The sequence below is a fragment of the Mus musculus genome, chromosome 11 (genome assembly GCF_000001635.26).
Source record: "Mus musculus strain C57BL/6J chromosome 11, GRCm38.p6 C57BL/6J".
Taxonomy (NCBI): domain Eukaryota; kingdom Metazoa; phylum Chordata; class Mammalia; order Rodentia; family Muridae; genus Mus; species Mus musculus.
Genome location: NC_000077.6, coordinates 11,718,891 through 11,745,902, shown reverse-complemented (window position 1 = coordinate 11,745,902; position 27,012 = coordinate 11,718,891). Strand labels below are relative to the sequence as shown.

General features: G+C 44.6%; 1 protein-coding gene across 33 annotated transcripts in view; it reads right to left on the bottom strand.

Annotated features, from left to right (window-relative positions):
- Positions 1 to 27,012, bottom strand: part of Ikzf1 (IKAROS family zinc finger 1) — an 87,969-nt gene that overhangs the window by 27,028 nt on the left and 33,929 nt on the right. For 13 of the 33 annotated variants that reach the window (XM_011243702.2, XM_011243705.2, XM_011243709.2 and 10 more), the window contains one exon: positions 4,894 to 4,953. The exons of the other annotated variants lie outside the window; for them this stretch is intronic. In XM_011243702.2, coding sequence (XP_011242004.1) covers positions 4,894 to 4,953 — 60 coding nt within the window. The remainder of the gene's footprint in view (positions 1 to 4,893; positions 4,954 to 27,012) is intronic. 33 annotated transcript variants of the gene reach the window in all.

Sequence of the window (27,012 nt, the reverse complement as noted above, 5' to 3'; positions counted from 1 at the left end):
GCCACTTAAGTCCCTTACCAGATGTAGACACCACACTCAGCTTCTTATCCTCCACAATTACAAGCTAAACGAACTTACATTGTTTATATGCTAACTAGTCTGTGGAATCTTTGTTATAGCAACAGATCATAGACTACGTCAGCACAGTAAAACTACAAAAATCTCAACCTCTGGTTATTTTTCAATATTCTCTCTCTCTCTCTCTCTCTCTCTCTCTCTCTCTCTCTCTCTCTGTCTCTGTCTCTCTCTCTCTCTCTCTGTCTCTGTCTCTCTCTCTCTCTGTAGTAAAAGATTCCATGAAGAGGATCATAGCTCATGTGGCAAGTTTTTAGCCATGACAGCTAAGACACAGAACTGCAGCAAAGTGTATAAACAGGAAGCATCCACAGCTGGGTAAAAATCACCTTGTGGAAGAACATGTGTTGGGATGATCCATCCCCTTAGCATGTTCCTGACTCCACTGAGGTAAAGGAGGCTGTGATCCTGCTTTCCTGAGCACACTGCATGCAGGGCAGAGAAGCTCATGCCAGTTGTAAGCATTTTTCTGTATGAATAAAAACAGCAGAGTTCATGTGCAATCCTCTGGGGGGATTTCTTGGCACAAGTCACTAATGCCTATGTGGGTGTTTCGCAGAGAAGGCCAGGACAGCAGGGTGCATGGGCAGTAACATTCAGGCTTCTCATACCAGGAGCAGCTCTCCTCTAGCAGGCTGCTTGCAAAATGAGGGAGAGTGGAGAGTCAGGAGGAAGCAGGTTATGAATCAGGTGATGGGTGCTGCTTTCTAGGCTACTGGATTCCTGAAAGCCCCCGAGGGCCTATCACTAGGGTGACTAGGGCACCTGAAGGCAGGGCTTTGGCATTTCTGCCTTAGAAGATGGTGCTGCCACCAGCTGTGATAGCATTAAAGGAGAAAGGTAACTCGGGAGGCATGAGGGTTGCTCACAAGTTGTCCCAGGGTCAGTGTGGGAATCAGATACAATGGGGGTAAGAAATGTATGTGGAAAAATAGGTGGATAGCTGCCAAGGACATAGAGTATGAAGTCCAAGCTACTTGGCCTGATTTATACTGGAGCTTTAATTATATATGATTGTGTGTGTGTGTGTGTGTAAGAGCGAGAGAGCGAGCGAGCGAGCGAGTGAGAGAGAGAGAGAGTCAATAGATAGTACGGGAAGGATGATCAGTAATCAGAAAGTTAAAGACTGAAAGTTTATGTTTTTCAGAAAGAAGATACTGTGTCTGCAGATGCCTGTGGGTGTGGCCAAGGACCGTAAGTAGTGGGGACACAGCAGGCTGTGCACACATCTTGCTGAGCTGGGACTTATGGCTGTGATGCAGACACTGCCAGCCATGTTTTGACTTGGAAGGTCTGTGATGTCTAACGGAGATGAGTGACCAGAGAGAAGATGATTTGGCAAAAAACAGGTTATACTGTCAGCATGGGGAACTTAAGATTCCTGCTATGTGAAGGGTTTCTATACAAACATGGGAAAGGCCCTCATATCTCTGGGGATAAATGCAAAGTGGGTGCTTGCTAAATAAGGAATCTGACAGATTTCTATTCAACCAAAAAGGTTGTCCATGACAACAAGGGACTCTTTCTAGAACTGTTTAGCTGTGGTATTCCTTCAGTGAAATGCTACATATAAGGAATAGACTCACACATATTGTGTAAGCTCTGTCCCTAGTCTACTACTGAGAACAACAGGGAGCTTGATGAAGTGCTTCACTGAGCTGATTAAATATAAAACATGAATGGAGTCTTGTGAATATTCCCCCTGTCCCCCCAAAGCTCTGGGTTCAACCTACTCTTCCAGATACTGACAGATAATGGGCGAGGCCAATTTGAGTGTTTACAAAACATGGCTTATGTTAACATGGTATTTTCAAACCCCTTATAAAAGCTACCTTACTTCTCAGTTGTTACTTAAAATGGAGAAAACAAAAAACCCTCTCATTATGTATTTTAGAGGTATACCAGCATAGTCACCCTGCTGTCCTAAGAGAATGCCCCTCCTGACCCGAGTGTGGCAAGGCCTCTAGCATCTAGGAAAAGGTTAGAATGAAAGACTCTGGAGAAGTGAAGGAACTCAGGCCAGCAGGAACTGGGAGGCCTGGCTTGGCTGCCAAGTGTGCCCTTGTGAGCAACTGAGCATTTTTAATGCAGAGGTGTAATATGCAGGGTAGCCTCTGGGTCACAGATTTGATGTCTACATTGTTATTTCCCTTGCATCTTAATATTTACTGGAAAAGTAGCATTTCAGAATGTACAATGTTATTTTCCCATTGGAAAAAAAAATTCTGAAGTTGTCATTCCAGCCTGGTTTTATGTCAGGTAAAGGAAATGTTCAATATTTTAAATGGAAAAAGGCAGATGCAAGTGTAAAGATCTTTATAATAACTGTAGCTAATAAGCAAAGTTATTAAAATATATAAGGTATATTTGTACATTTTCATTTATTTGTGGTAATAGGTGAAGACCTGAGACACATATGTATGTGCAGACTAGTGTTTTTTATTTCCTCTAAAGGAGCCAGCAGTGTGGTGGGAGGCAGAGACAAGGGGTTAGGAGGAACCAGGCCATCCTCCATTAACTCCCTGGGAAACTTGAAGCTATCCCGAACTACATGGCACCTTGTCTCAAATCCAGAACAAATTGTAAGCATTATTTAGAACAAATTGCATGACTTAATATCATTTAAAAATAGTTAAAATAATAGGGTTTCTACCTAATCAAGCCTATTTTAGAAATAATCTTATTTGATGTTTAGCCTTCAAATACAATGAAGTCAGAGATGGAAATAGATCAGAAAATGAAAACTTATTAAGAAAGAAGAATTTTAAGGCATATTTAATTTTTGGGGGGTATCTAGGGACTCAAAATGGGATAAAGATGGCAGAGGAGGCCAAAAGTTTGTTTTAACTTCCAGAAGGAAGCCTGTAGGTCAGTTCTCAAGCATGACCACAAGGTGGCGATATTGGCCCAGAACAGTTTGGTTGTTGTTGGGCGGAGACTTGAGGCTCAACCAACCATTTGTTCCAGAAAGATACAACTGAGGGGAAGAGAGAAAGAAAAAGAGATAGTATTACTATGAACTAATCTTTATAAGCAGATAGACATGAAAAACATGAAAACATTTATCATGTTTCAGAACATCTCCCACTGTCATTTTTTCCCATCCTGAAAACCTCACCCATCTGCTTGGTCAGTAGGTAATGCTGGGCTTTGCCCATTCCTCAGGCTTAATGAAAATGTGTCTTAGAATGTGCTGTCTTACCTTTATGTGCACTTGACTTACCAAAACATTTCAAAACTGTGATTGGCAGGCTCAAAATTAACATGACTTCCTGCCCTGGCACACTCACAGCTCACACATAAAAATATGTTATGTGAACATACATGCTTACATGAAGAAGGAAATCTCAAATTCTTACCTTCACATTGAACTGAAGAAATAATTAATAGGAGAAATATCTTAGCAAACTTCTAATATTCTGGAGAGGGAAGTCTATCTGGCCTTTGACCAGGAGCATCCTGAGATGGATACTGCTAAGTACTGTACTTCCCAAGTAATATCTGATAACAGGACATCATAAACCTAACGCGGCTGACATCTCAATATTAAGATTAGAGTAGTAAGATGTCAGCAAGCTGGTCTTAGGGTGTAATTTGGTGGTAGAGTGTGCTTTGGTTTGATCTGAAGCAAGACACACAGACAAAGCTCTTCTCAAAGTGATGCCAATACACTCTGCTTTCTGCTGCTGCTTCATAAGATTAAACATTTTATTGATACAAGGTCTGAAGGCTTAAGACCTAAGGGGTCTAACAACCTGTAACTCTTTTGCATTGATTTTATTTGCATTAAAAAAAAGCCTTCTCTATTCTTGAAAATACTCCTTATGGTTGCTCAAATATAGTTATCATTTTCAACTTTCAATGTATTAAGAGATGAAATTACCATATAGTTTTCGGCACAGCAGCTCCGAGGAGAGCTGGTAGGCTGCATGCACGCTAACATGGTGCATGCTTACGTGGCGAGCCACCACAGAAGAATGGGCTGGAAACCCATGAGTTTTTCTTCTCTGTTCTGAGGTTAGCACTCCAGAGCAAGGGAAAAAGGGTGCACCTTTTTTTTTTTTCCTGTCACACAAAATTGCACAAGTTATCTGAAAAGATGTTGGTTTGTTTGATGCTGACAGGAAGCATGGACCACAAAGTTGTTGATCACAGTTTTAATCAGGACCCTGCTGAGCAGCCTCCCAGTGAGACACCCACTGTGGCTACATTAGTTCTTTCTTCACCTTTCTTTCTTTCTTTCTCTCTTTCTTTCTTTCTTTCTTTCTTTCTTTCTTTCTTTCTTTCTTTCTTTCTTTCTTTCTTTCTCTCTCTCTCTTTCTCTCTCTCTTTCTTTTTTCCAATTTTTTATTAGGTATTTTCTTCATTTACATTTCAAATGCTATCCCAAAAGTCCCCTATAATCCTCTCACTATCTGATCCTTATTGGTGAGGCAGAGGCAGAGGGAGGGGAGGGGGCAGGGACAGAGGGAGGGGGTAGGGGCAGGGGCAGAGGCAGAGACAGGAATATCATTGCAAATTTAAGATGAGTCTGGGCATCCCAGAGCAGTCTAGGCCAGCCAGGAATAATAGGGAAACCCTGCCTCAGAAGCAAAACAAAAACCAAACAACACCCTCACCCTCTGTCTTTGCACTTTATTGTATCAATGACACACTGGATGCTGGGTGTTTAATGATAGAATGGCAAACATTTAGTCCATGTCACTTTCAAGTTATAAAGGAAGGTGTTGATGAGAGAACATGCAAGTGGTGGTGTCTGTGTGATGGAACTGACCATGAAATGAACATCTGTTTTCTAGAAGCAAAGCATATACTTACGAGAGAAAGATTTGGGAATTATTGCATGAAAATCCCTAAAGCCATCAGCCCCATATGCAACTGCAATAGAGAAGGCAAAAAGAAAGCCAGGTTGTCAAATCATCACGGACACAAGAGTGCAGAAGACAGTGCTGCTTTCAAAAGGCAATGTTATTATGTAAAACCACCAGTTAGCTGCTAATTTGTTATTGTTGTCTTCAGACAAGCTACAGAAAAGTCACTCCTCAGAGCAGGACCTCTGAACTGTGAGCAAGCTCCGACGGCCTCAACAGCCTAGAACATCCTAGAACCAATAGCAACCATTCAGTAGTACTGGCTGAGTGTGCTCTTGGCCACATCACAGTCTCACACGGGAAAGCACACGTCTGCACAATCAGTGTGCTTCCTCATGGGTAGTCTGCCCCTCAAACGTTCTTCATTTGCTTTTTTTTTTTTGTCTTTTCTTTATTGTATCCAGAGAAAATTAAAACATTTCCCATCTGCCTGTTGGATAGGGAATTGCTGCTCCAAAAGGAGCTACCAGATTTCCGTATTGCTTAGTAGTTGCCTTTGAAAATGGCACCAAGCCCCGTGCTTGTAGTCTTTCGCAGGCCGTTCCTAGTGAGTTCCAATTCCTAAGACCTGTTATACTCTGTACACGTGTCTGTGTGTGTATATGTACATGCATGCACACCGGGTGCACGCTCACATGACTTCTTTCCCAAAATGTCAGCCAGAATTGTATACACAAAGTAGCTGGCTAAATTAAACTTCTGGGATCAACTACTGACTCAGCAGGAAAAAAAGGCTGATGGACTTCAGGAAAAAGACATAGTTATCAAACTTTGCTTAAGTTACTGTTTCTCAAATTTGTTTGGCCACAGAACCTTCCCTTTTTCCCCGTGAAAAACTTTATGTATGTGGATAGTACATGTGCAGTTGTGTGGATACATATGTGGAGACATCAACGTCTGATGTTTCTTTAATTGCTCTAGACATTATCACCATCACCATCATCACCATCAAATCTTTTTTTTTAAAAAATATCTATCTATCTATCTATCTATCTATCTATCTATCTATCTATCTATCTATCCAATGTATATGAGTAAACTGTAGCTGTCTTTAGGCACACCAGAAGAAGACATCAGATCCCACTAGAGATGGCTGTGAGCCACCATTATGGTGTTGGGAGTTGAACTCAGGACCCCTGGAAGAGCAGTCAGTGATCTCAACCGCTGATCCATCTCTCCAGCCCCCATCATCATCTTTTGAGATAGGGCTTCTCACTGAATTTGTACATTGCCAATCCAACTGCACTGGCTAGCCAGAAAGCTCAGGGGTGGGCCGCCTGTTGCTCCCTCTGCTACTGTGGGGATTACAGGTGTTCATTGCCATGCCTGGAGTTTACATTTTTACTATTTAATGTAAAGACCATGATGCTGGGTCATGAAATGTTGAGTCCCTTTCAAAAGAATTAATCATTTGTCTACCATAACTCAAGTCAATCTGCTAATTTTCATCCTTAACCAAAAATCTACCAAAAGCTTAAAAGCAAAATATAGCACCAGTTGCTAAGTTCTGTCTGGCATAGTAAAGTGGAATTGATACAGATACAATGGCTGGACTTAGAAAAAACATTCTATGGTGTTCTAAGTGGGTAGGAATTACGGCAAACAGCAAACCCCCGATCTATGCTAAAATCCAGTCTCTCACAGCAGCAACTCAGTGGGTCTGTCAGGTGCACACAAACTGCTTTCCACAGGCAGCCTCTAAGCTGCACTGTGGGTCTTTGAGGTAGACACCATCACTGTTTTGGCAGTAAGGGATCTTGGGCTCACAGGAAGGTCTATACTTTGCATTAAGCATAGTGTTTAGCATGTAAATGTGAAAAGTAAAGTTTTTGGTGTTTAGCACAGAAATACGAAAATTAAAGTCAAAGCTAGTTACATGACCCTCATAATTCAAAAGACAGAGTTTTGCAAGCAGCCTTCTTTTGGGTGGTTGTAAGGCACTGGGAAATGTGTAAGTTTTGCCACTGCATTCACACACTTAAGTGTGCACCCCCATGCATATGTGTTTACTTGCCTGAATATGGTCACACTGGGTGACTGCATTTACAACAGAGTTTCCCGAATGACAAACACGTGGCCAGCTAATAACTTGCAGGGTGTTGCAAATACAACTGCCTAGTTGTGCCTGCTCTGTGGTCCTCACAGCTAAGCCTGGTGTTCTTCATGTACACACAGAGGCGGGAAGCTCAGGGGTCACTGAGAGTACCTTGGATAATGTTCCCAGATTGCTTATAGAAGCTCTGAATCAGGACACAGTTCCTGGCTGCTTGCTCTTTTGCAGCCATCTTCAGGTGCAAGCTCATTGCCCTGTGATACCCTGTCTATACACTATCCCATCAGAAGCAGCTCACCCCACAATGGGACCTAGGGAGCACCGTGCGATTTTTGGCTTTGTCCTCTTTTCTCAGACAGTCTACCTGCAGCTTTAAGCCACTGTTTTATGAAATAGCACAGATTAAAAAACAAAATTTTTTGAGACAGGATCACACTATGAAGCTCTGGCTGTCTTAGAACTTGCTATGTAAACTTGGCAGGCCTTGGATGCACAGAGATCCATCTGCCGCCTCCTCCTCCTCCTCCTCCTCCTCCTCCTCCTCCTCCTCCTCCTCCTCCTCCTCCTCCTCCTCCTCCTCCTCCTCCTCCTCCTCCTCCTCCTCTTCTTCTTCTTCTTCTTCTTCTTCTTCTTCTTCTTCTTCTTCTTCTTCTTCTTCTTCTTCTTCTTCTTCTTCTTCTTCTTCTTCTTCTTCTTCTTCTTCGGTTTTTGAGACAGGGTTTCTCTGTATAACCCTGGCTGTCCTGGAACTTACTCTGTAGACCATGCTGGCCTGGAACTCAGAAATGCCTGCCTCTACTTCCCAAGTGCTGGGATTAAAGGAGTGTGCCACTATGCCCGGCTCTGCCTCTGCTTCTTGAGTGCCAGCATTAATGGTGTCTGTCTTTACTCTTGGCTTCATTGAGAATTTGTACAAGTCTTTTAAGAATCACAAAATGTATCCTTTACAAGCTTCTCTGCTAGGGACTTCTGATTTCCAAATTCTTGTGATCACTATTATATAGCATGCTGTAATCTCCTCAGATCCTGAATCCTATTTGAACTGCCAAACCTGTGCACATTATGGAAAACAGGTTGACATTACAGAAACCACTCTTTGGTCTGTATTAGCTGTGTATCTCATGAGTGGCTCCTGATGCTGCACCCAAGGGAGAGGCTGAAAACTACTCGAGATTTTCAGAATGACAGGGCCACTGCTTCTCTGTCAGGTCTAAGAGGGCCAATGACAATTTCCTGTGGAAGGTAATTTGGTTCAGATTTGTATTTACAAGAATTCAGGAATTTGTTGTAGCTTGGTTTTACACCCCATACTTTTTACGTCATGCTAACTCTTCAGTCACAGGAAAGTGATTATATTATATTATATTATATTATATTATATTATATTATATTATATTATATTATATATAAAGGTCCATTAGCAGTGGCCTTGGCAGTCCTTACACATCTAAAGAAGGGGAAGCCTATGGGTGTGGTTGAGTCAGCAAGGGATAGGACTGCAGAGGGCAGCCAGAGAAGAGGACCAGGTCCCCACAGACACTATAGGTATATTCTACAGGAGTGTAGGGTGAAGCCAAAAGCACTTCCTCTTTGAGAACCAGTATATTTTATAGACAGATACATTTCTTCTTAAACCTCCCTGTTGGTTGGGCTGATCAGGGTTTTCTCACGGGAAGAGGACACTAGCTAGATGACATCACTGACAGAAGACGTTGTGGTTTCAGCCTTGCAAAGAGACAGCTAAGATACAAAGAAGCCCCACGTCCCACCTGTGGACACAGTGGAGAGGTGCATTGGTGTGCAGTCTTACACCTACTCAAGTGACTTCCACCACTCACCCAGATGCAGAGTCAGAAGAGCTGTGAGGCTGTCCCAACTCTTTCAACCATCTCCTGTTGGGACATCAGAGGTCCTTCTGTGTAGGCTACGATGCTCTGCATGCCTCCAGGCATTCAAGTATAGAAAGAGCAGGCAGCAGAACTGTGCCAAGGCCCAGAGAACAGGATGCACCCGGGCTGCCTCCTGCCTGCCACTCCTGTGCCCTTCAGGCACCAGACAGCTGCCCATCTCCAAACCCACCCTCTCCCCAAGGCCTAGCTTTTTTCCTATTTCTCCATGTGTGTCAGTAAACAAGGTTCTAGCCAATGAATCCACCAGAGCTCCTCCATGGCCACCCACAAAGTCCAATGATCATCCCAGTTTCTTTGAGAAGGAGCCTCAGTTTCCCTGATGTGCTCCAATCATACCCCTGCCACTGCGAAGCCCAGGCTGGGTCTGTGTTACCTCCTGACTGTGCTTCCTGCTCACCATTGTCCACCTGCCTAGGTTTTTTTGTGCACTGTGGGCTGTGGCCTTTGGGCTCCCATCCCAGCACACGTGTCTATCAGACTGAGGCTGTCACCTTCCTTGAGTCTCTATGATCACATCTGACTTCCATATGGCCCAGCAGTCTACAGTGCTCTGTGAGAGAACTGAAAATCTTGTGTCAAAATTCCTCTACTTCTGGCAACTGCTATTATAGATCTCTTGTCAAATCACACTATTCAATAAATAAAGGGATGGACCTTAGGAAAATGCTAAAACAATAACCAAAGCTCACAAATTACCCATGTTTGCAAATGTTATGGTTTCCATTTAACCATGCACATTCTTGTTCCAGAGCAATGCCCCACCCTCCACCCCACAGCCACCATTTGCATGTGTCTTCCTGGCTTAAGTGACTTTCTGGGTCTGAGATGGAGACACCCAGATCATCTCTCCCCTAGAACCAGATTGCCTACTCTCTGGACTCTTTGTGTTTGGTCCTCACAGTATTATGGAGTTGCAGGGCCTGCCCGATGATCATAGCCTGGAGACGCTTCTTCAGAAGACCCTCCCCCCTCTGGCCTTTGGTCTTCACATAAGCCTATTCCAGATAAATGCCCAGCTCTGAATGCTCATGTGACCTGACCATAGCCATGCTCAGAAAGAGGCCATGGCTGACTAGCACTCAGTGTCACTTGGTAGCATGCACAGGAGGTACAGGTTATCTGTGACACAGTTCAGCTAGAAAGCTCTCTACTTAATAACTACAATAGTTGGATAGTTTCAGAAATCCATGTCCAGTAATTGAGAAGTGTCAGAGTACATGGCAGAACATGTTGGTGTTCACATGCAGTTTTAGGACGCAAGCATATTTAGAGCAAAGTCAACAGTGGGGAAAGTAATTTTTGACATTAATTTCATCCAGTGTCATACATCACTACAGTCTATGCCTACTGGCTCTCCAATCAAATGAATCCCTTGGCTTCCATTGGTTCTGGATGTTCTTGAACTTAGACATTTGTAAGTCTAGAGGCTATGATCTCATGGAAGGAAGAAGCAGCTGACCATGTCCAGGTCGGGGGAGGCATCTGATGCTGGGCTTTTCCTCCTTGGTGGAAACTGTATCATGCGCTGACTATCTGAGCTCACTTTCCTTATCCACCAAGTGGGAATAATCCCATCTGTTCTGTCAGGTTTGTGTGCCGAATCATGATAATACTCCACGGGCCTGAGAGGACAAGTAGTTAGCTTTGTGCTCAGCACAAAGCCACAGGCTGGGAAGATAACGCTTTATCTTCTTGTCCACAAAGAATCCTATGGGCCTATGACATTGGCTACACCCAGCTACCGTTTGTCACCTTCCTCAAAATGGAACAGCAGCAGGAAGAGGGCTTGGCAGCTCACCCAGGACAATGGAGCCAGGGTAGAGGATGTTTGTATGTTCCAGCCCTGAAATCCCTAACAGTGTTCTTCTGTTTCAGGATTTTGTTGGGGACTCATCTCATCTGTAGTATGTTTGAGGTGATCTTCCCTGTGCTTTAGGCTGTTGGGGGACATGGACGTTGGGGTCGTTCCCAGCATCAGTTTGTCTTGCTCCCAGTTCCACCTGTCAGACAATGCAGAGGACACAATGTCCCCCTTTTTCTGGTTGTTGTAGAACACCTGAGTTTTACCTTCAGTGCTGAGGGCAGGACCCAGGGCTGTGAAGACATGAGGCATGTGCTCTCCCACTGAATCACACCGCCAACCCTGTCCTGGCTTTGTCTCTATTTTACAAACACAGTACTAAATTGTCACAGAGAACAAATCAGGTTAGAAAAAGCAATGTATGACTTAGAAATACAGAGATGGGTTCAGAATTTCGTTTAGAGAGGACGAGGAGAGAGCAACAATAATGTTTCTATTCAGATTTACAGGAGAAGCCACAAGTCATCACTATGGTGCCATTTGTAATTCCCCCAGGTTCTGACACTGAGCTGTTCTCTCCTGGCCCTCTTACACACAGTTCATGTCAACTAGGTCAGGCTCTGGGTCTTACAGACCCACAGCTGGGAGGTTAAATCTGGTTGTCTGGGGGAAAAAGCTTAGAGATATTTTATGAATGTTTTAAGTTTCTTGCTTTTTTGATTTTTTTTTAAAAGAAGTGCTACATTTTCATCAAAAGCATTACTTCTTCATGTGTGTGGTACAAAGTATGCAAAATTGCCATGAGAAAGCTCCTAAACATCACCTGTAAGACCTGGGATTCAAGAAGAACCACATAAGCATGAGAAAATTAAAACAATAATGAAAGCTTTAAAAACAGAGAATGGGAGTATTCTGATGAGTAAGGTGAACAAGGTGTGGGCAGAGGAGGGGAACATTATTACAAAGGTGCTTGTTTTGTGTCTCATAGTATGGTGACATCATTTGAGGTCTTGGGTATGAGTTAAAAGTTGAGATACTTATTTCCCATTTCATTTGAAATTCTGTGCAGTGAGAGACATCTTTACTAGATCACATGAGCCAGTATACTGAGGATAGAGTATACACTGGAATCTTGCTGGATAATTAGGCCATGCACCAGAGCACTAACTGCAGATGTCAGGAGGGACACCAGGAGGCTTCTGTGTTTATCTTCCAAAACTCAGGCCCTAGAAGTGCTGGTGAGACATAGTCAGAGGCGCCTACCACAAAGTGAAGAGGTGGCCGTGTTCACCAGAGAAGTACAGAGGCTTGGGAGGAAGCCGGGAAGGGTCCCAGGACAAGCTTCGTCGTTATCAGAGTAAATTGGTATGAGCCAGCTAATGAGAGCTTCCATCCACTGCTAGGTGTGAGCTGAGTGAAGAGGTTACACATGGCTGGTAGACTGACCTTCCCAGCAACATACTTCCAAGAGCAACAAGTTGAACTGCCTGCTAATGCCAACCAGCAATTGGCAAAATGTAGGGCTGAAAACACTACATGGATTGTACTTGACCTGGCTTCTTAAATATAGTTCAGAAGCGTGCAGCTCTCACATGGGTGAGGTGTAGGGTATGCTGGTCCTTGAAATGAGTGGAACACATGCAAAGCAGAGCTGAGCACTCTAAGTCCTAGGGTGCTCAGGTGAAGAGAACATCAGATGGCTTAGCTCCTTGTGGCTATCCGTACATTCCCTGTCCCCAGAACTGGCTTTGTGTCAGCCCCACCGATTCCAGAAGCCTAGGCCGAGCTTCAGGGTGGCTGAAGATAATGTAATCTCTCCTGGGACACACAGAGGGTGGATCCTCTGCTGTCCCTCCCTTCCAGAAGCCCAACGGGCACCTGTCAGAATTCCAAGCAAAGAGTGACTCAGCAAAGAAGGGGGACTGATGGGAAGGATGTCGGTTTTCCTGCAGCTTTTGCAGCCACAGGTCCAGGTGTTGGCTGGCAGTGTGTGCCTTTGTCTGTGGAGAGGCACTTACGCACACTCAGGCTGAGAAATCAGGATTGGAGTGGTCAGTAGGCTTTTGACAACTTCACTCACAGGAGGCAACGAAACCCCAGCTCTGCTTTGGTTATTTCTCCATGTGCTCCTCCCAGGAACACCTGTTTCTCAGGTGCCAGCTCAGATGGGGAGGAGCAGAGAGGATATCTGCAAGAGCTGGCTATGTGTACAGGAGAACAAGCTTGGGTCAGTGGCTGGGATATGTGTGTGCTCATGGGGATGGATGTACTTGGCTGGCCTGGTGTACCAGAGCACAAGGTTGTGTGTATACAGAGTCATGACAAGAGTGCATCAGTACAGGTGTGTAGCACACATAGATCATATTTACAGGGACATTTTCATGGAGGATGAGAACAGTACAGATAGGGACCCATTGCTACTCTTCTGAATATGAGATCAGCTTATCCCCATGCTAAGACACATTCTCCAGAATTCTGGCTCTGGGGGCAGGAACCTGATGTTACATGTGGCCTGCAAGAGCTTCCTCTATATCTGAACAGAAACACATTTCTATAGAGCAGTGGTTCTCAACCTGTGTTTTGTTACCCCTTTGTGGAGGTGTCCAGCAACCCTTTTAATGTGGGCCACCTAAGACCATTGAAAACATAGATATTTACATTGTGATTCATAACAGTAGCACAATTATAGTTATGCAGTGGCAATAAAAAATAATTTTATGGGTGGGGTCACCACAACACGAGGAACTGTATTAAACGGTTGTAGCATTAGGAAGGTTGAGAACCACTGTTAAGAGGGTCTGGCCAAGGAATGGCAGCTGGTGGCAGAATTAGATTTGGGGGTTGCTAATTCACATGGTGAGAAGGCAGGACATGCTGGGAGTCCAAGCCCTTCACTGTCTAGGGGCAACTTACTGCTAACTTCAGCACAACAAAGCCTTTGCATTGGATGTTTCTTTTTGTAGAGAGGTCTTCAAGAGTCATTCTCCCTTTTATTCTTCTTCTTCCTTTCTGTTCTAGACTCCCATTACAGGAACTGAGCATTACAAATGCTGACCACATTCTATATTGTTTGGCCATCATTACAAAGCTCTCAGGTGTTAGTCATGACTGTGGTCCTAACATCTGGCCTCCAAGCTTTGGAAACTGCCATGGAAAATGGGCCCACAGAGGCAAGCAAGTTCTATTCAGGCCCTCCTACCCCTACATTATCATTTCTGTGGGACTGAAGAGTCACATGACATCACCAAGTTTCAGCTTCCTCCCAAGGAAATCCAGAAAAATAGCTGTCTCTGGGCTCCATGTGGTCTGAGTGGCCAGATAAGACACCCAGCACTCAGGAAATGCTGGCACCCTTTGCGCAGGTGCCATTACCTTTCTCTGAGCTCAGCTCATTACTCAGAAACCCCTAGCTTACTGGCACTTTCATCAAAATGTCACATCTCCTGGGAAGAACCTTCAAATACCATGTTTTTCCTAGTAGGGACCAGCCATTTCTTACCACCAGGCCATTGCAAAAAGTCCTGTCCTTATTAGCATTTCTTTGAAATGAGAGAATTTCTTTCTTCTTTCCTGTTTTTTTTCATTGTATGATTCAATAGAACTTTATTGGGAAATGTATAGAAATGAGTAGTTTAAGCTATGTGCTCTTCCCAGTTAAAATCAGACGTATTAAGCACTTAGCATCTAGGTCAAGGCTACTGGTTCCCCCACAGTCCCCATAGTAGCTTGCGAGCTTTCGTTAGGTGAGGGAGCTGTGTTGAACATCTACCATGCATTTACTTGTTTAATTCCTGGAGCAACCCTTATAAATACTGCCCTCCCCAATCTTACCAGAGACAGAAGTAAGACTCACAGACAACAGAGCTGCCCAGGGTTACTAGTGAGACTCAGCAAGCTATGGATGCACCCCACGTTTATGGGACCTCATAGCCAGTTCCTCCCAGATAATTCCCTAAATCCTGACATGTTTTGTTTTAAATAAACTTTCTGCTTCTAATAGATTTTGAAACAAGGCCTTTCCAACAAGCCAAACACATCATTGGAGGAATGCAGCCATTCTAGAAATATGCTTCTAACCCCCAGGGTGTCACTGGAGAACATTGTAGGAGAAAGATGTCTCTGGCTCAGGAGCATTTAGCTTGGCAGTACTATAAGATACAGCACACACATACCCACTGCCCAAGAGCCATCATGGAGTACCAGCAGAAATGGACCATGGGCCCTGGGTTCCTAGGGGGGCTCATTAGAAGTCACGTATGTGGGAAGAGACCTGTATTGGGCATGTAGGTGATCCTCTGCCTACTCAGAGTTATGGAGACAGTGTTCTGAAATCCACAGGGCTGGGGGAGATAATAGGCTGGGAGCCATCCTATGGCCCTATGGAAGCTGGAGTTCCCAGACAAGAGGAACTGTCTGAGGTGCTTGTTCAGCTGGTCACGTGGTAGGAACTGGCTTTGGGATGGAGAAACTTCCAAGGAGGGGAGGAGACCATAACACCCAACAGGCAGAAATAGGGAAGTTGGGAGCCAAACAGAACAGGCATTTTGGAGGAAAAGCAGGATTATGAGGCAATGACGGGGAGGCCCTAGCCCCAAGGCAGATGTGTGAACCCCAACTGCCATTGTAGAAAATGATGGAATGGTCTACTTTGCTCACCATGCATCTGGCATAGCAGCTACGCACCAGGAAGTCCTGGGCTTCCCAGAGCCAAACTTCTCTATTCTGTCCATGTCCCTCCCTGCCTCTCCTATCCCATCCTGATCACTATCCCCAGGAGGTGGGGACATGCTTGGTGATTGTGACACTGTGTTGTGTGACATATTGTAACTGGGTTTCCACATCCTCTTGGCTGTATGGTAAGAGCTTGTGAAGAGGAACGAGGGTGAACACTGAAATATAGGAATGCAGGAAAAGAGGAAGCTGCTCAAGACACCAGCCCAACTGAAATCAAAGAGTTATGGAGAACTGACAGAAAGGGAAGTAAGATTAGGGAATGATGCAGAGGGTTTAGCAGAGAGCTTGGGTCACACACAATACACACATGCACACAGACACACAAATATAGGCCCATGCACAGATACTGTCACAGAATAGGCATGCACACACAAGATGGAACAACAGCAAACATGCCATTAGACCTATACAGATGCAAAAATACAAGAGACACATGCACACATGTGTCTTCTCACACACAGGCATGTATACATGTATTTACACAGCTTTTCTTGAACATAAAATGAGAGTTTGAGCTCTGTATTCCTACTCTCCACAGAAGAGTATGACGGCTACCTTAGTCTTGTGGGATGAGAGGGGCTGCTCAACTGTGCCCTGCATATTTGACTCTATCTGCTATTTGATCCTAAAATCTAGGAACTCTTGATACTTCTGGTAGGCCACTCAGTTCTTTTTCTCTTGTATTTAAACAGCGAGAATAAAAACCACAATAAGATTTCCTTACATTTTAATAAAAATCTAGTGTTAGGACTGAGATAAAATCAAGCAAACAAGCAACAAAAGTAGACTACTGAAACAGAGAATATATTTATATATATTAATACTTAAAAAGGGCACATTTAGAAACCTCTACAACTCAGTTTTTTTGAATGAAGAGAACAGATGAAAGAGAATATCCTAGAAGAATGAGGAAAATTCCAAACTAACGTGTTAGTCTGTGGCACTCTGTTTGTGGAGATAATCAGCAAGCACAGGGTTGAGTCAAAGGCAGCCCACTAGTAGAGTGTGGACACCAAGAAGAAAAAGTCCTTATCTAACATGTCACAGGCTAGTGGCAGAGCCCGCAGGCCCCACTGAGGAGGCGAGAGAGCGGCCTGGTGTAAATGGAAGGCACCCTCACCAAGGCAGGGATTAAAGGTCACACGCCTCTGTCCCAACCGTCTCACTGCTCCAGAGAATTATCAGCCACCTCAGAGCCACTGTTGCTCTCACAACAAACTGATGTCCATGGAGACTTTCTATGCTAGTAGCTCTGAAGAGCTGTTCCTATTTGTTTACTGTCTTGCCATCTAGCATCTGAAACTTTGGAGGGACTTTGACGTGAGACTGGTGGCTTAGAGTACTGTGTGGTGTACACACATCTGTGTGTTTTTATGTCCAGCCCTGGGAAGGCCATGCACTGAGTGGGTGAAGGCTCTTCTGTGCTCGTGTGTGCTCTGAGCATTCTTTACACAAGACCTTTCTACTCAGATATTACCTACACTGGGTCCTAGATGATACACAGCACAAGGTACCTGTCCACCTGTATGGGCCAGGTGTGTTTCTTTGTGAAAGGAATTTCAGATGGCTCAGGCTTTCCCTGGAAAATGGAAGCTGGGGAAGATTCCCCTAGTGGAGGCTGGTGGGCAGGACTATGTAGAAGAGGGCTCAAGACTCTTGTGTCCACCTTCCCTAGAAACCCTGGCCAGCCCTACACCTGTCATGCTGTCTTCAAGGCTTCTGATGGGCACATTCTTGGCCAGACGCTCTGGATGGTATTTTCTATGTGTCACATATATAAACCATCATATTTTTGAACACAGAATGTCTTGGGGGAGAACGACTAAGAGGGTCATTGAAACTCTGTAATCAATGAAATGTTAGTATCTCACTAACAATTTAGGTATTTATGGAAATAAACACAAAAATAATAAAAGAAACACAGTTGATATAACACAGCTAACATTGGAGCAAAGCCTTATCAATCATGCCCTTGGCCATCCCTCTGCCAGCACAGCCTCTGGGACCCCACTGATCACTCAAGCTTAGGTGGAGGTGCTGGTTCTGGTTGCCTGTGCTTATCTGTGCCATTTGTTACCAGAATACCCTAACGGTCATGTAGATGCCCGCACTTGTATCACTGAATGTAGTCACGTGACATATGGCTGTCCTACGTGTGCCATGTCACATAGATAGCTTAACCAATATCACCAGGATAGCATCACTTGTGACCCATGGCCACTTAACCTGTGTCAGCCAGAGACTGCACTAGATAGTCAGCCATGCTATGCGGTGACATCCACAGTGGCCTGGGAGAGGTGGCAAAGCTGAAACAGCTTGTCATTGCCAGTGATGGGGGAAGGGCTGATGTCAGGAAGATTAGGGCCTGCCAGTCCAAGCTCCTGGGAAATCGTGAATGGAAACCTGCTGGTGCAGGAACACACACTCTCCCAATGTGCCAGTCCTGCTGCAGCCTCCAGGACTCTCATCCTCTTTGTGTCTCTCAACCTTATGAAGCAATCGGACCGTGAAAGCGAGGCGAGGTTGTACAGCACAGTGAGCACCACACCATCTCATTCTCCAACAACAAAGCTTAAACAACCTAAAACGGTTGACGGAAACGGGCACTGCACGAAATCTGCAAAGGTGCACTCTGCAGCGATGAAACATTCATGTCTCCATTACTGATGCTGCCAAAGGATGCCAAGGAGGGTTCCAAGTAAAACACATCCTTCTTTTCCCCTTTCCTCTCTCTCTCTCTTTTTAAAAGATTTATTTATTTTATGTTATATGAGAACACTATTGCTCTCTTCAGACTCACACCAGAAGAGGGCATCAGATCCCATTACAGATGGTTGTGAGCTACCATGTGGTTGCTGGGAATTGAACTCAGGACCTCTGGAAAAGCAGTCAGTGTCCTAACTACTGAGCCATCTCTCCAGCCCCTGTAAAACACATCCTTTACAAATACAGAAACATATTTGGACATCAACTTGGAGGCTTCTGTCACTTTTAAGCGACAGAAACACAACAGAAGCTTAACTAGGAAGAATCCAAAGACACCAGAGGCTGAAAGTGACAGTCTTGTGGCCTAACGATGCTAAGAACTTGTACACTCTTAAGAAGAGCAGTAGCTCTGTAGCTGGCCCGACCCCATCACTCAGTAATTCACATCCAACTGCACCTCGCAGTGAAAAGGGTCCCAGGATGGGAAAGAAACAACAGCTAAAACCCAGATAAGCAAAGTTCTGAAGTGAAACTCATGCATTTCCTGGCAAATCCCTGAGACACCCACTCTGAGGGTGAGGACCCTGCTTTACAGACTGTAGTGGGGGTGGGGGGAAAGACGGTTTCTTATCTAATCTCCAGCAGCCTAACAGAGGAAGAGACAGGACTCAGTATGAGAACAGAGAAGACAGCTTAGAGCCAGGATTACTCAGGCAAGGCAACTTATTTTTGGTGGACCGCAGGACCTGTGGGTTAACAAACGTAAGCATGGCTCCTGTCCCTAGGGTCCTAACCATCTGAAACCTGAGCAGAATTGAAAGGGTCAGGTCAATACTCTGGTTACATGGGAGGCCAGGGAAGGGCACGCTGAAGGGGTGGGTACATGAATGTAGATGTGTGGGCATGGCTCAGTTGTATACCACATGCCAGTCATGTGCTGGTCTCACTCAACATCATTACCAACAACAACGTGTGCAAGTACACACACACACACACACACACACACACACACACAGACACCCCCACCTCCCACCCCCACACACACATCTTTAAAGACTGTCGGGGCAGGAGGTATCAAGCACAGTCAATGAAAATTCTTTACACACAGTGGTTCAAGTCCACTGGAAATAGGATGGAGCAAGTTTAGAAGCTTTGGTCTTAACCACCATGTCCACCTCTGTGACATACTAAAGAGACTCTGTGGTACATAGGGAGACGAGAGCTTGTGTGTCAGACATGGCACAACAGTGCTGGGGTGACGAGCTCCATGAGTGGCCATGGCACCAGACACCAGGGGAACAGCCAGCCCTGTCCACAGATCTGTGCACAGATAGCTTAGAACGGATGGCAGCTATGTGCAAAATGCATAGATGCCAGGTGGGGCAAGAGTGTGACGCTGGCTTCCATAGCCATGCTACTGGGAGAGTAGATGTGGAACAAGCACAGAACAACCTGAGATTAAAAACAGGAAATGGGTGAACTGAGTGCCCCTTCTGGGAAATGATGAAATGAAATGGGTTTCAACCTTAAGGTGTAACCATGAAAGGCTGAGTTCAATCAAGGTTGCTAAGCTGTATGCAGGGACATCCTTTTAAAAAGCAAAATCCTTGTTGTTACTACAGTTCAACCCACTCCTTCAGTATCTTAAGAATACAGTGCTGAAGTCCTCAAAGAGTTCACCACATCACAAAAAGGGTACAACTCCTGAACAGCTGCAGAGTGGCGGATCATTCAGGGTTCCTCAGCCTGAACTCGCAGAGTTCATTACTAGGCACTATCTATGATGTTATAGAGAGGTGTTAACACACATAGATTAATTGAACAATTGGGAATCAGAGAGAATGACTTAGTCCAAAAGCAGTGTTTTCATTTACAAAGCAGGTTTGAGAGCTGAAATTGTGTCAAACGACTATCACTCTGTGTTTTGCACCCCCGGCTCCAGGCCAGCTGCCTGTGGCACCACCTGTGACTCACTTGCACCCAGCACTTGTAGATGAAGGCCAGAGACAAGCCCATCCAGCAAGGCTTTCCTACAGACCGACAGCAGGGCAGTTGTACAAATCATACCCAAGATCTACATTTATGAGTAACCCATGCAAATGAGAGGGATTGAAAGAAAAGAAATGATGGGAAGTCTAACAGCATAAGTATTTTCACACTTCGGTGACACATTTCTAACGGTCAGGAGTGAGCAGAGCTCTCTGTGGGCAAGGTTAGCACCTCTCGGCAACGTTGAGCAGCATTCAGTTGCTGAGGGTCTGTAGTGCAGCTGCAGGGCCCCTCACAGCACACACTCTTTAAAGAGCAGGGTAGAGAGTGGGAGCGGCTTTTGCTTTGGCACACTAGATTTCTAGGAGGGTGCTAACCATAGCTTGCAAAGCTACGGCAGCAGCCAGAGGGTCTGGACCAGTGGTGATGAGGAAAGTTCGTAGGTCTTTGCACTACCGGTAGCAGGGATCAGACTTGAAGCTCAAGGAGACAAAGTACAGAATACATCATGTCTCCACCTGGCCAAGTATCCCAGGGTGTCAGCCCTGAGTTCTGAGACTGAGGCCACAGCACAGTTACTCAGGAACCATCTCCAAGTCCACCCCAGGGCAGCCATGCTCTACATGACATGCTCCCTGTAGCTGATGAAGTATTTCTCATTGGGGAATCATTTTGCCTTTTCAAATTGGCTTTTTTATTTCATATTGATTCTTCCAACCCTATGGCTCTCTGAATACCTTTATAAACTGAAACACACAGGCCTTCTTGCTTTGAGAGTCTTGACTCAAATTGTACCTGGATGGTCCTCAAATGTCCCTTGCTTATTTTCAATCAATGCCATAACATACCCACTCTTCATTGTTTTCACAGGAGTGGGGATTGAACCCAGGGCCTTGCACAAGCTAGATGGGTACTCTACCACTGAGTCATACCTTTATCCATTCAAGATGTTAACATGTAAGAATCAGGAATTTCAGTGTGACAGTTTCTCTACTCCTTTTCAAGACAGGGTCTTGCTGTGTAGCCCCAGCTGCTTTGAAATCACAATCCTCCTGCCTCAGCCTAGCCACAAGTGGTTTTAATAAGGATGAGTCATGCTCTCAGCTTTCTTGGAAAAGGCTGTGACAGAACAAATGCTTTAGACTAGGGATCACTTGATCATGAGAAAGCCACCCAAGTCACTCTCAACATTACATATCCTGGGTGCCTGTTCATACCTGTTGAAGACTATCCCTGACTCAAGCCTTCCTTCAATGGCCTTCAGTCACTCCCAAGCCAAAGCCGGCAAGCCAGTTTCCACCATATTTGAAGACACATAATATGTCATCTAAAGACCTACATATGTCTCCTCAAAACTGATTTCTCTCCTTGCTTGTTGTATGCATTGCAGGTTTTTTTTTTTAAAATATCCTGCCCCCTCAGAAAAACTCAAGCTCATCTCATTCACCCCCATTTTCCTCATTATATGCCTGGCAAGTATGTCCCCAACAAAATTAGACTAGATGGCAGCTACTTGGCCTCAGAATGGCATTTAACAAGTATTTGTTCTTTGGATAGCAACAAAGAAAAAGTCAGTGACAGCCTAAAGAATCTGAAAACTTGGATCCATAGTCCTGTGAGAGATTTTCTGCCAAAGATCAGAAAATGAAGCCCTTAAGCTAACTAGCCAGGTAAGCAAGCATGGCATCTGGCAACTCCATACAGTGACCACTCTTTCAGCCTGTGCCAGGTCCCTGGGCATGCGCTTGGAATCTGCCTGTCTACAGCACAGAGGCAAGGTTTCCTACAGCAACCCTATCCCACATGGCCCATGTGCTACCTCTCCCTGTACTTGGCAGCACATTTTTCAGAGTGTGAATAGATCTTACTGAGAGACTGGACATCTACTAATGGCTGTTAAACATGACAACCGCTCGTTGAAGCTGCTCCAGCCTATCTCATTTATTTTATTACATATCTACCTATAGATACATTGCCAACGGCATCCGTATCTATTATAGTGGTCTAGTTGGTTTGTTCCTGAAACAAAATGGTGGCCAGCTTATTGTTCCAGTAAGTAGGGTCCCTGCTTGTTGTGGGGTGATACCCATACTCTTCAAAAGCACTTTACTCTTCTTCAAGTCTTCATGCATAGTGTTGGGGAAGCAGTACCTTTTAAAGATGCTTTACCTCAAAGAATATGTACCAGATAGCTTTCTGAACATGCCTACCCTGTTCTCGCTTTCTTTCCTGAAGTGAGATTATTACTAACAGCCCAATTATGGGGGCATCTCTGATCAGCAAACCTCCTATCCTGGTTGGGACACATGTGGGTCTGAAGAGATTGCGTGGTACCTCTGAATGCAACAGTTTCAGACCTTAACTTTTCTGACAAGCTCAAACAATTTCTGCCAGCATTTACCAGTGTGGAGGTGTGAGTGACAGATGAGAAATCAAGCAAGGGTATCATTTTGGTAATGCCCCAGCATACATACAGAAGGAAAATCTTGGGATTTATGCCATTCTTTCTAAACCCAAAGCTAAAATTTATATCTCAATTATAGCGAAACATTCTGCCTTTCTGGCCAGCTCCTATTTCTTTCAAGAGAGATTCCCCAGCCTGAAGAATGGGTAAGGAACTCCATCAGCACCAAGGGAACATCACTTAACACAAACCAGGAGGGCTGTACCAACAGCCATGGCCACCTCTCCACTTACCATTATTATCAAGCTTTCTTTCTACCTGGTTCCCCTTCACTTAACCTTTCTAAGAACTCTTTGTGCATTGATAGTAAACCATCTGCTCTTGAGTGATTTGACACACTTATGTGGCATGGTACCAAACCTTTCTCCAGAAAACACGGATTTCAGGAGAAAATTAATTTGCCAAAGTAAAAATGAAATTCAATACAAGACCTGATGGAGAAATCTCCTTGTAAAATAACCTCCACTGGAATAAGAGAACTGAACAGTGCAGGGGCAGTTGGATGTTTTTACTCCTTTAACTGAAGTGTATTAGTTGTTTTGGATCCCTTTAAAGAACTGGATTTTGAATGGCTTGAAAACATGACTTTGCCAGTAAGCTTGGACAATGAGCTGTTTCCTCTTGTAGGTGTCTGTGTTGTCTAGGGCATCAGGGATCAATGCAGAACCCTTAGTAGCTCAGCAATGCTAACTTCATCATTCCCTCATTCTATCCACAGAGTATCACGGTATCAAAACAGCAACAAGGGATATTTCAGCCATCTTCCGAAGAAGTAACTAAGAACCTCTTAAGGGCAGGAGTCCTGTCTTATTCTACAATGTCTATGTGTCTGGCAATTGCAAAAGACCTCCAAAGACTGAGCTGAGACACATTAAACCAAGCAAGAAGAAGATGAGCAGATCCCATTGTTCAGCCAAATGTCAAAGGTTCCAGAATGCAAAAGATCTATGAGTGTCTTCAGACTTCTGACAAACTGTTTCTGAGCTGCAGGTCAGCAGGCAACAAGGGATGTGGCTGCAGACCCCTCACACATTTCTGAGAGTACACCAACTGTGAGGGAGGTGGCCTTCCTACTCAGCCTTCCGTCCTCAGAACTCTAAGAGTTTATAAACAATGAGCATGTGCTTAAGAAGCCATGATCCCATAGATCATTATCTGTGAACACTCTGGATTCATGGCTAGCTATGACATGCCACCACACTGATATAAGAGAAATGCACATGGACAAGAAACCTCTAAAGAGTGAGAATGGTGAGAAGCAAGGCAAATACACTGTAGTTTTTCACTCTTTGTCTTTATTATATTCCAAGGAAAGGAATTATTAGAAGGAAGGGTATTTAGTGTTTGTCTCATCTCCAACTGGAAGAGCTCTGGCTGCTGAGGAAATGTTGTAGACAGGAGCAATGGTCTGCAGATGCATAGACTTAGTTCAGTGCTTGATGTCTGGCCCCCCATGCTGCCAGCACCTACAGCGAGTGACCTGCCTGCTGATGGTTTTAAATGGACTGCTGAGTCCACATGAGGTCTGGGTGGCCTTTTACACAGTGTATTTCATGGGAATAGGGACCTTTTGACACAGCAGCAACATGATATTGCTCACAAGCTGTGCTTGTGTTTGCCTTCCTCTGTGGGTATGGGGCATGGGAGAAAAGCGTTAACATTAAAGCCAATGATGTATATTCACTGTCTGTTCCATCCATGTTGGGACAGAAGCTCTTACTTTAATGCATCACTTAAAAACATAGATATTCTTGAAGAAGAAATGCACCCTGAGGTGGTCTCAGTCCTATGTGATCATGCAGCGGGTTAAGAACAGATGCAGACAGCTATGATAGACTAGCAGATACCATCAATGGGACTGTCACACATGTGGTCCACTGGTGACTCAAATGGCATTTTCTAACCCATGACAATTTTTTGCCTTTCCCAGGAGAATAGTCATACTACCATCAGAGAATTTGATAAAAGCAGCTATGAACTTCACTACACCTAGCTGACTATTTCATAAATATTGAACTTTAAGTGTCTAAAACCAACAGAATGGTTTGTGGTTTGTACCACAAACTATATTCTTCCATATTTTATTGCTCACCATTCTCTTGTTATTTTCTTGACTCTCTATCCCTGTATATATATGTATATATATTATCAAAGGGTAAATTCTGTGATCTCATCTTACTTGGTGGCTTCTGCCTAACAGGGTGCCTGGACAAGTGTCTTTCGTAATACTACCTTCAGTTGTCCCTTGAGCTCTAGAATGCTCGAGCCACTCAGAACACATCTCCCCTTAGCTCCAAATCTGAAGATGATTCAGAGGCAAGACATGGTGTACATGTAACTCTTTAAAGGAACAGGTTCATGTCCACCTGTGATGCTCATGACACTCCAGGGTAGAGGTAGGCGCAATGGCAGTATTGTCAAGACTACACAGCTTTGAGGACTATGTCAAGTAATCATGCAGATTTTCTTTTGGTTTTCTCAATTCAGGAAAAAACAAATCTACTTCTTCAAACTTTGCTACAGTAAAGCTTGGTTTATAGCCTGGAGCAGTCAACAAAGTCAAGACTCTCATGCGCTCAGAAGTCCTGCTTGCATACCCATCGACACTGGGTGGTAAGCTTTCTGTGATACAACCAGCTAGACATAGTTCATTACAATCCATCCTGATCCAGGGAATGACCAACTAACTCATTTAACAGGAAGCAAAACACAAAAAACACAAAACACAAAAGCCTTGAGAAATGTGGCTTTGACTCTGCTAGTTACTGACAATAGGCTCCTAAAGATGCTTCAGGTTACTTATGACAGCCAGGCTATCCATGACGAGCTGCCTGTGCCTCTTGAGCAGTGCTGAGGGTGGCCTAGTACAATATAATCAACCCATCTATTGGTCCTTTGATCCATGCAAGCAACCAAAATTTGATGACAATGTATCTATGACCAAATGTTTGAAGGAATGGAGGAAAGAAGATGAGGAAGAGGAAGATGAGGAGGAAGAAGAGGAGGAGAAAGAAGAAAGGAAAGAAAGAATAAAGGAGGGAGGGAGGGAGGGAAGGAAATCGGATATAGAAAGAGGGAGGGGCAAGAGTAGGAGAAAAGGAGGGACATAATGAGAGGAAAGGAGGAAGGGTGAGTATGAGGGAGGGAAGGGGAAATATGAAGGGGAGGGAGGGAGGGAGAGGAAGAGGACAGAGAAGAAGACTGAGAGAGAAAATGAAAAGACTAGGGTGGAAGGGTGGGAAGGGTGAGGGGAGAGGTAGGGAGGGAGAATCATAAGACAATAACAATTCAAAGCCACAATGACAGATCCTATCTCTGTGGATCCTGGCGTGCTCAGGAAACCCAGCAGTCACATGCACAGGGACACACCCTGTCTCCTGAACTGTAAGAAGTGCAGTGGGCAGTGGCGTGCAGACGTCTGCGAAGGCTGGGGGTATAAGCTGGGCTCAGGTGGGAGTGAAGTGGGAGAGGCGGGAATGCCAGAGCCATCTATGCCTGGGCCTTCAGAACCACAGTGGGTAGTGAGGCAAATCCCAGGCTTCATTTTAAGCTTGCAGGAGGGAAGCTGGCCTCTATTTCTCCCTTAAAAGTCCTTTCCAACACCCCTTCCTCCCTGCTGCCTCATCAGGTTGCAGCAGTGTTATTTTTTTAGGGAACAGCAACAGGACTCAGTGGCCACCATTTCCACAGCAGTCATACTGTGTCTCTGAGGCTGGGTTTGGTGGGAGCAGATGCCTGTGGTATTCTTCTGTAATGTGCCTTGTTTATGAATCAACTGTCATGTTTTGAAGATGTTTCATTTAATGAATAGGCTCACAGTGATACACGGGAGAGCATAGGAATAGACGGAAGCGATACAAACAAAAGCCAGAAGCATCCCCTGTCCCACGCATGTCAGTTGGGCTCAGGGAAGAGGATGGGCTTTCCAGGTTCCTGTATTTCTGCTCCTACTGCTCTTAGGGTGGAAGCAAATGCATGTGGGGCCCCTGCTAAAATGCTGATGCCAAGTGGAACTCAACAGTACAAACGGGACAGGACTGAGACTGAGGAAAATATGGAAGAACTAGATGATACAACTCAGCAAGCATTCACATTATATTCTCTACAATGCAATTATATGCTTTCCTCAGGAACTGTCAAGATCCCTGCCCAAAGGCTTGGCCCACAGCTCAGTGTTTGAGTGCAGCACTGGAAAAAAAATCAGCCCCCTCCAAATAGCTGGCTTCAACCCAAACTGAGATGTGATATAAGCATCAAACACTGGACTCAAACACTCAGTCCACGGGAAAAGTACAAGTTTTCAAAAAACAAGACAACAACTACAGTGAGTACATATTTGTAATACTATTTGGGTATATTGACTAAATAAAATATATTAACATTAATTTTACCTGAAGGATTTTTTTCCT